Source organism: Taudactylus pleione, unplaced genomic scaffold (genome assembly GCF_031769625.1).
Source record: "Taudactylus pleione unplaced genomic scaffold, aTauple2 ptg000026l, whole genome shotgun sequence".
NCBI classification, from domain to species: Eukaryota; Metazoa; Chordata; class Amphibia; order Anura; family Myobatrachidae; genus Taudactylus; species Taudactylus pleione.
The window spans coordinates 23,781,811-23,797,876 of NW_028284428.1; the positions used below are offsets into that span (position 1 = coordinate 23,781,811).

At 43.3% G+C, this 16,066-nt stretch overlaps 1 protein-coding gene across 1 annotated transcript in view; it reads right to left on the minus strand.

Moving 5' to 3' along the window:
* LOC148539266 (arylsulfatase D-like) overlaps window positions 1–16,066 on the minus strand; it is a 163,299-nt gene that overhangs the window by 55,163 nt on the left and 92,070 nt on the right. The window contains exons 7-8 of the mRNA XM_088451657.1: window positions 10,542–10,678; window positions 6,308–6,442 (exon numbers count right to left, since the gene is read on the minus strand). Of these exons, the coding sequence (XP_088307783.1) occupies window positions 6,308–6,442; window positions 10,542–10,678 (272 nt within the window). The remainder of the gene's footprint in view (window positions 1–6,307; window positions 6,443–10,541; window positions 10,679–16,066) is intronic.

Here is a 16,066-nt window from a genome sequence, read left to right on the forward strand (position 1 = left end):
TATTGTAATTAAAATATTGCAGTTTTGCAGTTAATTTTTTTGTTGATTTTAGTTACTATGCACAGTGTTTAAATTTTTTCTGCACTTTATTATTAGTGAAATATTGCTATTTTGAAGTTTAAAATGTTTTTTTAATTACTACGCACAGTGCATTTTCAATAATTTTCAATTGTATGTGTCATGTTTTACTGGAATACAAATAAATTATTTTATCTGATATCCATATCTGGACAATATTTATAAAAAAATATACTGTTGATGTAGATTAGAATAGCTACAGGTAAAATTTATTGTGTACAGTTTGCTCCACTGAAGCACCTTACATGAGGTAACCCATATGTATCCCATCAGATTTCATTAAAACAAACAATGGCATTTTCACTTTTGTCAAAGTTCTTGCTTCTGAGAAGAGATCATCTTGCCCTCTCCCCAGACCCCGCCCCTCAAAAGACCCCACCCCTCAACAGATCCCGCCCTCATTAGGGCTGCATCCAGAAATTTCCCGGGCTGGTTTTCAGACCCCATCTGCCCCTGAGCAACTGCATATATAAACCCTTCCTGGATGCTCATTCAGTGCCTGTACAACGTCTTCTCAAGTCCTAGTATTTGGCTCCTGATAACATTTGGTCTTGGACTTTCTGTTATCCTCGTGTCCTGCTCCGTGTCGAAAGACGCCACCTTGAGTACAAAGCCCGCAGCACCTAAAGATGCCACTTTGGATACAAAGCCCGCAGCACCTAAAGATGCCACTTTGGATACAAAGCCCGCAGCACCTAAAGACGCCACTTTGAGTACAAAACCCGCAGCAAAAATTTACACTTCTCAGTGTACTATATCTGGAGTTAGATGCAACATTGTGTACACAAAACTCACACTCATTGCAAAACTTCACAGTCTAGCTGGATTTACCTCTACACCTTTGACCCAGGATTCCCGTCTCGTCTTACATGGTGAGCCCGGGTGACTCAGACTCAAGATTCCTGTCTCTGTCTATTGAGGATAACACAGCATCATCTGACTGGTGTCCTGCTTGTTGTGGAGTTCATATGCTAATACCAGTTGTCCCACTCCTACTACTCTGCTGCATTCTTGTCACAAATTCATGTTCTTATCGTTCTGGAGTTTTGTTCTGATTCTACCCATCGTTCCCAATTCCCTGCTGTATGTTCAATAAAACCTTGTGTTCTTTCAAAAGCTACTAAGATTCAAGTCTTAATTCTCCTATGAGGAAAAGCTATCTAAAACCTCCTCAATTCTTGCTACCATGTTCTCAGCCCGCAGAGCTTGATTCATCTCAGGAGGCCAAATTTCCTAGAGTCATGACAAAAAGCAACCTGTTCTACAATGCACCATTACAGATGAGAGTAAAGCGGCCCATGCATGGTGCAATAGGCACCTTGCACAGCGACGGCCGATCCGATGGCCGATATATCGGGCAGTCCCCACACACGGGCAGCTCACTGCATGGCACTGCATGGGATCGTACATCGCATCTCTAGATCCCACGGGAGCATGCACTGGCCGATATCATACCTACACGCGGTACGATATAGCAGCAATATCTACTAATCCATCGGATCCACTGCTATATCGCACTGTGTATGGGCAGCTTAACTGGAAGTATCAATACAGCAAACTGACAGAATTGCCTCATCTATATGTAGGGTTCATTGCATAGTACTTTGTCAACCTCTGTGGGCTGCCTCCATCTTTTTCACTTACCTGGTGGAAGAGTTCAGTTAGTACCATCCTTCATGTATTTATATGCTAAAGCTTTATTTCCTTTCCCACACAGCAAGCTGCATATGATTAGGGTAATTTATTATTACACAATACCATTCAAATACCGGACAAACCTTTGACCTTGTTCACTTTTACAGTGAATTTCTCACATATGTGGGCTTCTATATCTAAGCAGTTGGGCAGGACTGACCAAGCTGAACAGGCTTTGTTCCACTTAATTTATGGCAGTTGTTTATCTGTTGTCCCTAGTTACACCATTAGCTCCAGATGCATATTTATCTTGCACTGTGGATTGTGTAAAATGTCACCCACCAGAGCACTGGTCAGTTGCACTGGACACATTTGTGTATATATATATATATATATATATATATATATATATGATTCAAATAATTTTATTACTAAACAACTGTCTGATACTAATCCCTCTGAACAAACTCAGCAACAACTATTTAAAACAAAATCTGTATTTGATCCTGTATCGTCTAATGGGTCTATCAAAAGTTTTCCAGAACTTTAAATTGAGAAATTCTGGGACATACAGTATATGTGAACAATGTGGAGGTAGAAAAAACCTAACAAAAGATGAGGATACAGCTTTACGGAATCTCCAGTGTTATGATGATATAGTGATACGCCCCGCCGATAAGGAGGGCGGGGTTGTAACATTAAATCTAACATATTATAGGGAGGAAATCCTTATGCAATTGAGTGATGATTGGGTGTATAGAAAATTGTGGGTAGATCCAATGAACACCTTCAAAAAAAGAAGTGGTTTACATCAAGCGGTACAAGACCACCTTTTATCCAAAAGCATTGGTGAATTTTTGATACAGAAGTGGACGAAAGACTCTATTCTATACACCGTTCCAAAAATTCAAAAAAACACCCAACTTGGGTCCAATTTGTGTCCGCTATAACGGTTATAAACACCTTGGATGATAACCTCAAGTTCACCTCCAGTATCAGTAAAACTGCAGTGCAATTTTTGGATGTGCAGGTCTCTTTAGTAGATGGCAAGCTGCATTCGGACTTGTACAAGAAACCTACAGACCATAATACGGTTCTACACGCCACCAGCCAACATCCAAGATCCACCATCCGGAGCTTAGCATATTCTCAGTTCCTCCAAACTCATAGAATTTCAGATGACATTATCAATACGGCTGTTCAGATTGACAACATGATTGTCGATTTAGAAAGCAGAGGATACCAATATGATCAATTAATTGCTATGAAGCAGAAGGTCTTGGCGCTACACAGGGACCAAACTCTGAAGGCTGCCAACAAGGCAGATCACAATGACAAAAAGCTGCCTTTTGTACAGAAATATCACCGGACCAGTGAAAATCATATGAAAAAAGCAAGAGAATTGTGGCCAATCATCACTACTGATCCAGAATTGAAAACCATGAAGGATGCAACAATTATGCCAAGTTTCAAGAGAAGAAAGAATTTAAAGGACATATTAGTCCGCAGTGACATCTCTAGAATGCATATGCTCCAGAGTGATACTTTCCTGATTAGGAAACCCGGATGTTACAGGTGTATAGGGTGCACTACATATGGTTACATGGAAACCGGCCATAATTTGTTGCATCCACATTCAGGAAAACATATACCCATACACCGTGTAGTAATCTATATGACTACAAGTGGTGTAACTAGGGTTTTTGTAGCCCAGGGCAAGATAAAAAATGCCACCCCCCCTTTGTGTACACAACATGACACGCCACCGTTTTAATTCCATAAGTACCTTAATGTCCCCAGTATTAGTGCCCCTTATGAAATGCCCCTTATGCAATCCCCTCAGTAGTGCCCCTTATGCAGCCCCCTGTAATAGTGCCCCTTATGCAGTGCCCCAGTAGTGCCCCTTATACAATGTTCCTTATACAGTGCCCCCAGCAGTGCCCATTATGCAGAGCCTCCCAGTAGTGCCCCTTACATATAAAACACACAGACAAACACAACACAAAACAATACTTACCTGAATCCCCGCTCCTGTGCCCGCCACCATCTGCTCCTCTCGCTCATCACTATGGGAGAGACGTCATGACGTCTCTCCCTTCAATCACTGTGGGAGCCGGAAGGCGGAGCTCATGAGTGAGCTCCAGCCCGACTCCGGCCCTGGGTGCAGCAGCCAATTGAGTCTGTCTGATTCTTATTGGCTGCTAAAACAAACACATTGCCGCTGGGTACTACCTGGTGCCAGTGTGTTTTACTGTGCAGTGTAGACCGCACTCAGTGCAGTCCTCACTACACACAAAAACTACTGACCTGGACGGCGGCTGGTCCGACAGCGCCCAGGGCACATGCCTTGCTCGACCCCCCCTAGTTACGCCACTGATGACCACGCATGTGATTTATTGCATTTGCTATCCTTGTGGTCTCTACTATAAGGGGAAGACCACAAGGCAGTTTAGAGAGAGAATGGCCTTACACAGGTCCGTGATCAGAATGGCCCTAGAAGGTAAAGAGCAAGAACAACCTGTGGCCAGGCACTTTAGGAGTTGCAAACATCCTTTGGCGACCATCAGATATAAACTAATTGAGCATGTGCCTAAAAGCATTAGAGAAGGTAATATGAATAACATTCTACTTCGATTGGAAGCCTGTTGGATATATAAATTGAATATCTTAGTACCATATGGGCTTAATTAAAGTAATAATTTGGGTTGTTTCCTATAATATTCTCCTTACCTTTTTATCTTGTGCTACACGTTACTTCTGGCCTTGTTTCTGCATTTTTTGGTCACACTATAGCCTTTGCTATATGTCAGCTCCAGAATGTTAGCAAGAGCTTTTTCTGTGGGTGGAACTAGTTAAAAACTCTCCTCAGGTAGAACTAGCAGCTAAGTGTACAAATTATCCCTTTTTAGATAGATATTTCTACATTTTTTTGTAGTTTTTCAGTATATATAAATAACTTATTTCTATATAGTAGCAAAACTAAGGGGTATATTTACTAAAGTGAGAGTTTTTAGAAGTGGAGATATTGCCCTTAGCAACCATTCAGATTCTACATAACATTTAACTAGCACCTTCTAGAAGATAATAGCTAGAATATCTCCATTTCTAAAAACACTTTAGTAAATTTACCCCTAAATTTGTTTGATACTTTTCTATATACATTTTGTATTCACACTATTTGTACCAGGTGAATAACTTTCCATGCTGTTTGGCAGCTATACACTGCCATCTTGTGGTTATTTATATCATTGCTTTGTTGGTGATGGTTGTGTTTAATGTGCAGCCTTCTGGGAATCTTGGATAGTGCGGCTGGCGAGTGTCGCACCTGGTGACGTCATGAGTACCCGATGGGGACTGCGTGGGATGCGGGGGTACACACACTGGGTGATCCTATAAAGGTAAGATGTATTTCAATGTACTCTTGCATAAAGTAACGAAATATCTTGGGAATGGGACCCAAATCCAAACACAGTATGCATTTATGTATTGTATACACCTTATACACACAGCCTGAAGGTAATGTTATACTATATTTTTCATAATTTTGTGAATCAAAAAAGTATGTGTACATACATGAAATTCATTTATGTTTCATATATATCTTATACACACAGCCTGAAGGTTATTTTATACTATATTTTAATAATTTGTGCTTTAAACAAAGTTTGTGCACTTTGATCCATCAGAAAGCAAAGGTTTCAATTTCTCAGTCATGCTAAAAATATTCCGTATTTTGGAATATTTGGATATGGGAGACTCAACCTGTATCACGTATTATAGAAATGAGGACTCCATACAGGCAGGTATTCGGTAAAGCAGTGTCTTTTTAATGGCAGCAAACACTGCACCTTAGCATATGTGAGTATAGACCTGGATACACAGAGCAACATAACAGAAAATAAGCAAATAAAAATGAAAATAAATGTCCCAGCACTCTTTAGCAGTCAGCAGTGGCTTGCAGCCTCAATTGGCTAAGCTCTCCCAGCATAGCCCTTGGACCCTGGCACTACAACACTGTAGCTACTACATGGCCGCTAGTCAGCATCAGGGCAATGAGCAACAAGTGTGTGAGAGTTTTAAACCCTTCCTGTGCTGCAGCTGGCCCTGTGCAACTATAAAAACATGGAGTTCCAAACCTCCCTTGCTGGTTGAAAACTGGATAGGCTTCACTAGAGCCTCCCTTGGAGGGAGCTGATCCCTTAGGAATGTGGGCAATTCAGGTGAGAGACAACCCCTCTCGCCACAATATATGATATATTTATATGCAACAAATATAAATAGCTGTACATACAATCTTGCTTTCAGCCAGCCAGACTGGCCAATCAGGCCATCAGCCCTTCTGGTATTTGCCAAAGTGCAAGCTGGTCAGTCCTTCCCTGCAGGCACTTTTGTTTTTGGCATTTTAGCAGCTACTATAGATTTGAAGCACCAATAATTTAAAAGGAATAATCATCCTGTCTATTATATGTATCCCAGTCTCAGTTTTTAACTCAATATATGAATACAGCTTTTTTTCTTTAATTATAAAATCAATATATTCATATACAAAATTACTTCTACTTCAGAGAATTATTTGCACATATAAAGTACTTGCCGCTGTAAATTCCATTCCATCCCCCAGTTTGGAGGTTTCCATCTCGGCTCTCTAAGTGTCCCCCATGGTCTGAGGCAAAATACACCAGTGTGTTATTTTTTATGTCAGCACTATCAATAGCATCAAGTACAGAACCTGTAGGAGAACATATTTATTAATCAAATGAGCAATTGAATGCTTAATGTGGTTGCATCACCCATTCATAGGGTGGTAACATGGTTATACCTATAAGCCAAACCTGTCAATTATGGGCAGACACACACGGAGCAGGCAGAAGACAGGGAAAATAAGTGTTGGTTGCCATCTGAGCAAACAAGAGGGGTGGGGGTAGGGTTGGGGAGCAAACTGGGGGCCGGGGTTTGATAGACACAAGGGGTATGAGTCTGGAAAGAAAACAGGTAAGGTGAAGCTGGAAAGAAAACAGGTGAGGTGCAGCAGTAGAGAAAAGAGGCGCAGTAAACAGCTGAGAAATGAGGGGGGGTTGGTGATAAGTGACATGGGGGATGAGGGGTTGTGAAAGTGACACAGGGGCAGGGGGTTGGTGAAGGAAAGACAAGGGGAGGTAGATGGTGGAGAGATACCGGGGGAGGGTGCTGAAGAGATAAAGAGGGGATGTTGCTGGAGAGACATGGGGACATGGGGAATGTGCTGGAGAGACACAGGGGAATGGTATTAGAGAGACAGAGGGGGTGGTGCTGGAAGGACAGAGGAGAGGGATGATGCTGAGACACACGGGGGGAGGTGGTGCTGTAGAGGCACACCAGAGGAATGGTGCGCCAGAGACACATAGGATGAAGGTGAAGAAAAACAGTGAAGAAAACCAGGGGGATTAGTGGTGGAGAGAAACGAGAAGGGGGAGGAGGAGGTGAGGCTGGAATCACAACTGGCAGGATTAGAAGGAAAGGCCTAGACAGTAGTCTTCATCAAGACACCAATTCTAAGAAACCATACTACTTACACAAATGGTACCAAATTAACAAATACAGTTTATTAATACAAAATTGCTTGAACAAGGGCATCCACATTTTGCCCTGTTACTATGTATTATCTGCCTGAGTCTCTGTTGTATGGTGATGACATTATAATTTATCATATTCCTGCGCAAACATGCATCTTCTGGACCATGGGATCTCAAACATACATAGTCTATACAGACTCAAGGCACTGTCTGCCCGATTTCCTCAGAGGTTTCCTGCTGTAGGGAAATCACATAGGTATGAAAAGACTCGACGACAACGTGTGTGCACATAATATTCATCCATTTCTTTATATTTTCCCTTGCTCTTACATTTCCCTCATATTGTTTCCCATGTGTGTTTGAGTACTAATATAAGCATACAGCTCGAATTTTAAAGAACAGATTTCAAGGGACACCATTTATTTTATTTATGTTGGGCACCATCGGCTCTAGTTACGACTCTGTCCAGTGGCAAGGCACCATGTGCCTACGGGGGAGGGATGTGGGGGCCCTAAAAACATTTACCAGGCACCAAGATTTCTGTTGCTGACCCAGGGGACAAGGTCTCTACTCATCCACTTCAACATTGAGTACAATATGCATTTCTGGACTGGCTTCCGTTATATCCGAGAGCCTTCCTGCAGGATGTATCATCAGTACCTTCAACTGCATTGACAACTGTTCAGTGCAGTGGTCGGGGAACAGGGGTAAATTACCTCACATGGGGTAAAACTGAAATTCCTGGGGGTAATGGATGCAGGGTTGGAGGTGCATGTTAACCGGGTGCTCCGCTGCACCCGGCGCCAGTGACTTCCAGCCCGGCGCTTCAGGGAGGCTCTAAGCTGGACGCCCGCTGAGATGTTATTACCAGTGGGCGCCCGGCTCCTTCCCTGCAGCGCCACGTTAGCCGGATGCTGGACTTCTCTTCTGAACTCCAGCTTCCGGCTCTCCCCATATGCACTATGGGAGAGACGTCATGACGTCTCTCCCATAGTTCTGAGGAGCAGCCGGGCGGACAGGACGGCGGCGGATGCAGGAGCGTGGATTAAGGTAAGTGTTTTGTTTTTTTTGTACAAGCGGCACTACAGGGGCATTACTATGGGGGCAGTGCTACAGGGGCATAACTTTGGGGGCACTTCTACAGGGGCATAACTATGGGGGCACTTCTACAGGGGCATTATATGGGGGCACTGCTACAGGGGCATAACTATGGGGGCACCTCTACAGGGGCATAACTATGGCACTGCTACAGGAGCATAACTATGGGGGCACTGCTACAGGGGCATAACTATGAGGGCACTGCTATAGGGGCATAACTATTTGGGCACTGCTACAGGGGTATAACTATGGGGCACTGCTATAGGGGCATAACTATGAGGGCACTGCTACAGGGGCATAACTATGAGGGCACTACTACAGGGGCATACATATGGGGGCACTGCTACAGGGACATAACTATGAGGGCACTGCTAGGGGTATAACTATGGGGGCACTGCTACAGGGGCATAACTATGAGGGCACTACTACAGGGGCATAACTAAGGGGGCACTGCTACAGGGGCATAACTATGGGGGCACTGCTACAGGGGCATAACTATGGCACTGCTACAGGGGCATAACTATGAAGGCACTGCTACAGGGGCATAACTATGGGGGCACTGCTACAGGGGCATAACTATGGGGGCACTTCTCCAGGGGCATAACTATGGGGGCACTGCTACAGGGGCATAACTATGGCACTGCTACAGGGGCATAACTATGGGGGCACTGCTACAGGGGCATAACTATGGCACTGCTACAGGGGCATAACTATGGGGGCACTGCTACAGGGGCATAACTATGAGGGCACTGCTATAGGGGCAAAACTATTTGGGCACTGCTACAGGGGCATAACTATGGGGGCACTGCTACAGGGGCATAACTATGGGGGCAGTAGGCCTGATCCAGACCCACTCGCGAGCGCTGAGCGCTCGCAATCAGGTCGATGTTGCCCAAGTGCACATGCGTACGACGGAGGCTGCTCCGTCGTGCGCATGCGCGAGACCCGGATAGCGACGGGGAAGCCGTCGCTCCGGGTCTCGCACCAAAGGGGGCGTGCTGTCAATGGTGAGTGACAGCACGCCCCCTTTGGTGGGTGTGCCGGGGCGTGGCTGCCCAGTCGGAGGCGTTCCCTTGAGAACGCTTACCGTCTGTGTCTGGCCCCACTGACTTCACTAGTGATGTCTGTGGGAGTGTTTTTGGCTCTGATAGAGCCAAAAGCACCCCAGAGCTTGCGGCCAACGAGACCCTACCGCAAGGGTCTCGTCGCACCGCAAGGGTCTCGTCTTGACCATCGTGACCATCTTTTTGGCCGCTCGCATAAGCTGTGGGTGGTTACCCACAGCTATGCGAGCGGCCAGAAGGCCGCTCCAATTTTAGGTAGGATGGCCCTGATTCAGAGCGAGCGCTCTTATGAGAGCGTCCGGCTCTGAATCAGGCCCTCTGTTACAGGGGCATAACTATGGGGGCACTACTACAGGGGCATAAATATGGGGGCACTGCTACAGGGGCATAACTGGCACTGCTACAGGGGCATAACTATGAGGGCACTACTACAGGGGCATAACTATGAGGGCACTGCTACAGGGGCATAACTATGGGGGCACTGCTACAGGGGCATAACTATGAGGGCACTACTACAGGGGCATAACTATGAGGGCACTGCTACAGGGGCATAACTATGGGGGCACTGCTACAGGGGCATAACTATGGGGGCACTACTACAGGAGCATAACTATGGGGGCACTACTATAGGATTTCCTTCCTTTTAAATCAAGGGGTAACGTCGGCGTAGGTAAATATATTTTGGAGTAAAAGGTAAAAAAGTTCCCTGACCCCTGGTTTAGTGCATAGTTCAAACAGATTAGTGCAGAGAGCAGACTAATTTTAAAGCAGAGAAGAGCAATAACCCATAATAACCAAATTGCTGTGATCAATATAGTTCAAGTTATAATAAAGAAAATAACCATCGGATTTTGTTAATAAGGCTTATTGCATTCCTGTGCTTTTCTGGTTTTTTATGATGTCTCTTCCAGTGCTGCCCACTCATATCTAGCATTAACCATTGGGTGATTCTTATATTCTAACTCTAGGTTACATCTCCTGAACCCAGAATTATAGGAACTATACTGCTTACAATATTAAAAATCAATAAGTTGGCTGTCTGAGCAACAATCATATTAATAAATATTCATTGGATGCAAATAAATACTGCATGCATAATAAAACTATTACTTACCAACCATAAAGTCCATTTCTTCAACATTATCCCCATAAAGTCCATGTTTGCTCTTCCCAATAAATGCTTTAGTGGTAATTAATGGTGTGTGAACATGGAGAAAAGAAATGACCAGCAGAAAAGGGCCATTTTTATGTCTGAAAAAAGATTTAATAATATCAAATTTAATGAAAAGCTAAATAAAGCACATTAACAAATACAGTTTAATAATACAAAATAGCTAGAACAGGGAAGTCCACATTTTAACATCCCGACCATCGGCATCCCGGAGCTAAGTATTGGGGTTAGGGGGAGGGTAGCGTTAGCTAGCGGGGTTAGGCATTAGGGGGAGGGTTAGGCACCTGGGAGGGAGTGTTAGGATTAGGGCGTGGGGAGGTTAGCTTTAGGCACTAGGGGGGAGGTTAGATTTAGGCACCGGGTAGGGGGTCAGGTTTAGGGTGCGGGGAGAGGAAGGTTAGGTTTAGGCACCGGGAAGGGAGGGATAAAGTTAGGGTAGGGAAAATACTTACCAGCCGTTCCTATGGATTTCGGGATTCTGGCTGTCGGGATGCCGCTGTCGGTCTTCTGACCAGCGGCATCCCGACAGCTGGGATTTCTTTTTTTTTTTTGAGAAATATTTTTATTGAATCGTTTTTTATATTCCATTCCATTTAAAATAGTAACATTACCATAATTGACACAGAAAATAAAATAACATAATCACAGAAAAAACTCTGTGAACTACAATAACATTAGAATTAAGAAACATATATCACAAGATATATCACAAAAAAAGGAATACATTATATATAGATACAGAAACATATATATAAACAATAAATGAATACAAATATGCAAAAGAATAGGTTATACAGAATAGTAAAAATTAGGAAAAAGAGAAGGGAAGAGGGTGGGGGGGGGGGGTACCAGTCAATTAGAGAGCAAAATCGCGGAGACAAATTATGTCCAAATAAGACCGAGCTAAATCGTTGTCAGGGGTGGTTCAGCTGAAAAATGTGCGGTCCATGGGGACCATGTTTTAACAAAGTGATCTGGAGTGTCATGTAGGACAGTTGTAATTCGTTCCATTTTATAGGTGTGCCATATGGCGTTAATAGTAGCTAAAACAGAAGGGGGAGTGGATGACTTCCAAAGGGAGGCAATCGTACATTTAGCTGCATTCAATATATGTTTGATTAATTTCAGTTCGGCTCGTGTGGTATTTGGAATAGGCCGAGAAAGGAGGGTATATAAAGGAGTATTTGGGACTTGAATATCAACTACATCCTTAATCAATTTATGTATATCCACCCAATACCTCTGAATACTAGGACAGGACCACCAGATATGCAGCATGGATCCCACCTGGCCACAGAGCCTCCAGCACAAATTAGGGGAAGAGGGGTAAAAAGCATGAAGTCGAGTGGGGACCAGGTACCATCTATAGTAAACTTTGTAGGAGTTTTCCTGTATGCGGACTGAAATAGAGCTCTTTGCAATCTCATTCCTTATATCTGACCATTCCTCAGGTGTTAATATCTCGCCCGCCTCTCTCTCCCAGGCCTCCTCATGGGCTTCTTTTATGGGTTGATTATGTTGGATTAATGATTGATAAATTGTGGAAATAAGACCCTTAGTTGAGTGAGGATGTAGACAGAGTGATTCAAGTGTAGTTTTATCAGCTATTATAGAGGTTTGCGTCTGGGAATGAAAAAAATGGCGTAATTGGAGGTACTGAAAAAAAACGTTATTGGGTAGGGAGAATTGAGATTGCAATTCAACAAATTCCGGGAAAGTCTGCAAGGGAGCTAAATCAAATAAAAATAAGATATCAGATTTAGTCCATTGGCGAAAGGATTTATGTTGTGTACCTGGGACAAATTCAGGATTGTTCCATAGAGGGACCATTAAGGGATGAGATGAGCGAATATTATAGAGACGGGAGCATTGGTTCCAAATCGAAATCGTAAATCGAACAGTGGAAAGTATGTTTAGCTTAGGTGATCGTGAGAGGGCAGGGCACCAAAGGAAAGAATAGGGAGAATAAACAGATAATGCTCCGGCTTCGATAGATGTCCAAACTCTCTGGCTAGGCGGAGCGTGCCAGAGAACACACGAGACTAAGTGGGTTGCCCGATAATATTTGATTAGATCAGGAATACCCAGCCCTCCATCACTACGAGGTCTTTGTAACAAGCGCATCTTTACTCTGGGTCGTCTCCCAGCCCATATATAATGTGAGATCTCTACTTGAATATTTTTCAGGATTGTGATTGGAATATGTATCGGGAGAGTCTGCCACATATATAGCAGCCGAGGAAGAATGTTCATTTTAATTGAAGCCATACGTCCTATCCAAGAGATTATAGATCTATTCCATGTATGAAGGTCGGACTTAATGGAGGCCAATAGTCTAGGAAAATTGGCTGCGTATAAGGAGGAATACGTCTTAGTTAAATAAACCCCTAAGTATTTTATCTTATCCGTTTGCCAGCGGACAGGGAATGCAGCTTGAAGAATGCGAAGGTCAGCAGGGGGGGTCTGTAAGTCTAAGATCTCCGTCTTATCTGTATTAATTTTAAAATTAGAGAGTGTGCTATATTTATCTATCTCGAAAAAAAGATTTGGGAGGGATGAATGGGGGTCAGTTAAAGTTAGAATCACATCATCAGCGTATAAAGCGATCTTGTGGTCAGTATTGCCAACTCGAATACCAGAGATATTCAAACTCGATCTAATCTTTGAGGCTAGGGGTTCCATCACCAACGCAAATATAAGAGGGGAAAGGGGGCAACCCTGACGGGTGCCGTTATAGATGGAAAAAGGGTCGGAAGAAAGGCCATTAACTAAAACGGAAGCTGATGGATTATGATATAATGAGAATAATCCATTAAAAAACGCACCCGAGAACCCCATGTTAAGCAAAGTTTGCTGAATAAAGGGCCAAGCCACATGGTCGAAGGCCTTCTCAGCATCGAGAGCCACCACCAGGGTCGGGTCTGATCTGCCCTGAGCAATTTGTATTAGATCAATCAGACGTCTCGTATTGTCTGAGGCCTGTCTATTGGAGATAAAGCCCACCTGGTCCGAATGAACTAGGTGGGGTAAAATTGGGGCTAACCGAATGGCTAGGATCTTAGCCAATAACTTCAGGTCTACATTCAGAAGTGAGATTGGTCTATAATTTTTCAACTCCAGGGGGTCTCGATCAGGCTTAGGAATGACAACTATATTGGCCCTGGTGGTGGCCGCATCAAGCGATTTACCCTCCAACAAAGAATTAAATAGTAGCTTAAGCATAGGAAGTAGGGTTATAGTAAATTTTCTATAATAGAGAGCGGAAAATCCATCAGGACCAGGGGCAGCTGACCTACGTAGATGCTTTATAGCTGCTATAATCTCCTCTTCAGTGATAGGGGCATTAAGTAAGGCAATATGTGATTCAGAGAGTTTAGGTAATTGACAAGATTCCAAATATTGGCGTATTCCATTAAGAGTGTGGGGGGTATTTATGTCTACAGGTGGGAGGTTATATAAAGATGAATAGTATTCCCGAAATAGATTAGCCATAGCCTTGGGGTCATGAGTTAGTGAGCCGTTCGAGTCTCTTAAGGAGATAATCCTGTTACGAGTACGTTTGGCTCTTAGTTGGCGGGCCAATAATGTGTCTGCCTTGTTAGATTTCTCATAAAATCTCTGGCGTGTCCACAATAAGGCATTCGCCGCTTTTTTAGAGAGAATCTGAGATAGCTGACCCTTTACAGATAAAATTTTTAGATACGTGCGTTTTTTGGGAAAACGTTGATGGAGCTGCGTGAGGGAGGATAATAAAGATTCCAGTTCATTTATACGCGTGAGTTCCGCCTTTCTCTGAGCAGAAGATAGGCTGATGAAAAAACCTCGCAGTGTGGACTTATGGGCTTCCCAAAGTATTGAGGGGGAGATATCCGGAGTGAGATTAGTGGCGTAAAAATCTTTTAAAGCAGATGTAATTTGTGCTATATGAGCCTGTTTCATTAATAAAGACTCATTTAAGCGCCAACAACGGGTCAAGGGCGTCGGGCTTGTAACCAAAAGCTCCATCTCGATAGCTAAATGATCTGACCAAGGGATAGGTAAGGTCTGTGCCCCCAAGAGCCTTTGGGTGGATGCCCGGTCAACTAAAAAATAATCGATTCGTGTATGAAAATTATGTGGCGGGGAATAATGTGTATAACCTCTAGCTGAGGGATAAAGAGTTCTCCATGCGTCATAAAGATCGTTAAGTGACATGTGAGAATGCAGTCGTTTGGTGAGTTTAGCTTGAGTGGAATAGATTGAAACGGGACGAGATCTGTCTAGAATGTGATTTGAGATGGTGTTAAGATCCCCCCCAATTATAATGAGGCCCTGTGGGAGTTGGGATATATGATTGAAGAGGCTAGTAAATAGGGATGCCTGCTGCATTGCCGGGGCATATACCGATGCTAAAACAATCGGTGAGTTACTATACGTCCCTGATATGATGATATACCGGCCCTGGTCATCAGATATCACTTTGTCTATATTGATAGGGAAGTCCCTATGTAGCATAATTGCCGTGCCTCTACGCTTAGCTGACATATTCGAATAGTAAACCTGTGAGTATATTTTGCTTGCTAGAGATGGATGAGGGGCTTTAAGATGCGTCTCCTGCAAGAAAACAACATCTGGTCTACGACGATGGAAAAACTGGATGGCCATGGCCCTTTTAGTGGGGTAATTTAACCCGTTGACATTTAACGTAAGAACCTTTAACTTCATGGTGGATATGTATCTAGATAATTCCGTAGTATATGAATTGGACATATTGACTGGTTAGAGATCCAGGGAAAAAAAGAGGACAGATTAGGGGAGAAAGGAAAGAGATCAGGAACTACCAAGGTAGTAGAAAAGAAAAGACCTTGACCAACACAAAGGACAGGCCTAAATTTGAAAGAGAAGGCATTACAAATACCTTCCCTTTGGCGGGGGGCATGACAAAGAAAGAAAATAAAAAGTAGAAGAACTAAAGATGTATAGTACATGTGTACTAGGACAGTATAGAAGCTGTGACCATTTGTCCAGAGAAAGTGTTAGAGGTAACAGACATAAGGAGAATACTGTAGACATCGTGAGCGAAGAATAACAATAAAAAACATAATAATAAATGTAGAATCACTGTAGATACGATAGAAGGGTACTCATTAACGTTCCAACTTAGGAAAGGATGGTTCTACTTGAGAACCCGAACCATCCTAAAATTTAGCTAACATAACAGATGAACTATGACATCTTATTAACAACAATAAACATACAGACATTATACTTTCAGAAGAATGAATAACCCGGGATGATACCAATTTAACTAACAGTGACTTCTCCTAAGAAGAAAGCATTTAGAAAACACAAAAATAGGATATTGACACGATGCCAATTTGAAATAAACAACATCAGTTAGGCCTGAGACCATTTGGGGGATGGTACTGAAGGGCTTTGCTGTGGTGAGGCAATTTGTTTACGGATGGATTCAGGAAGATCATCGATAA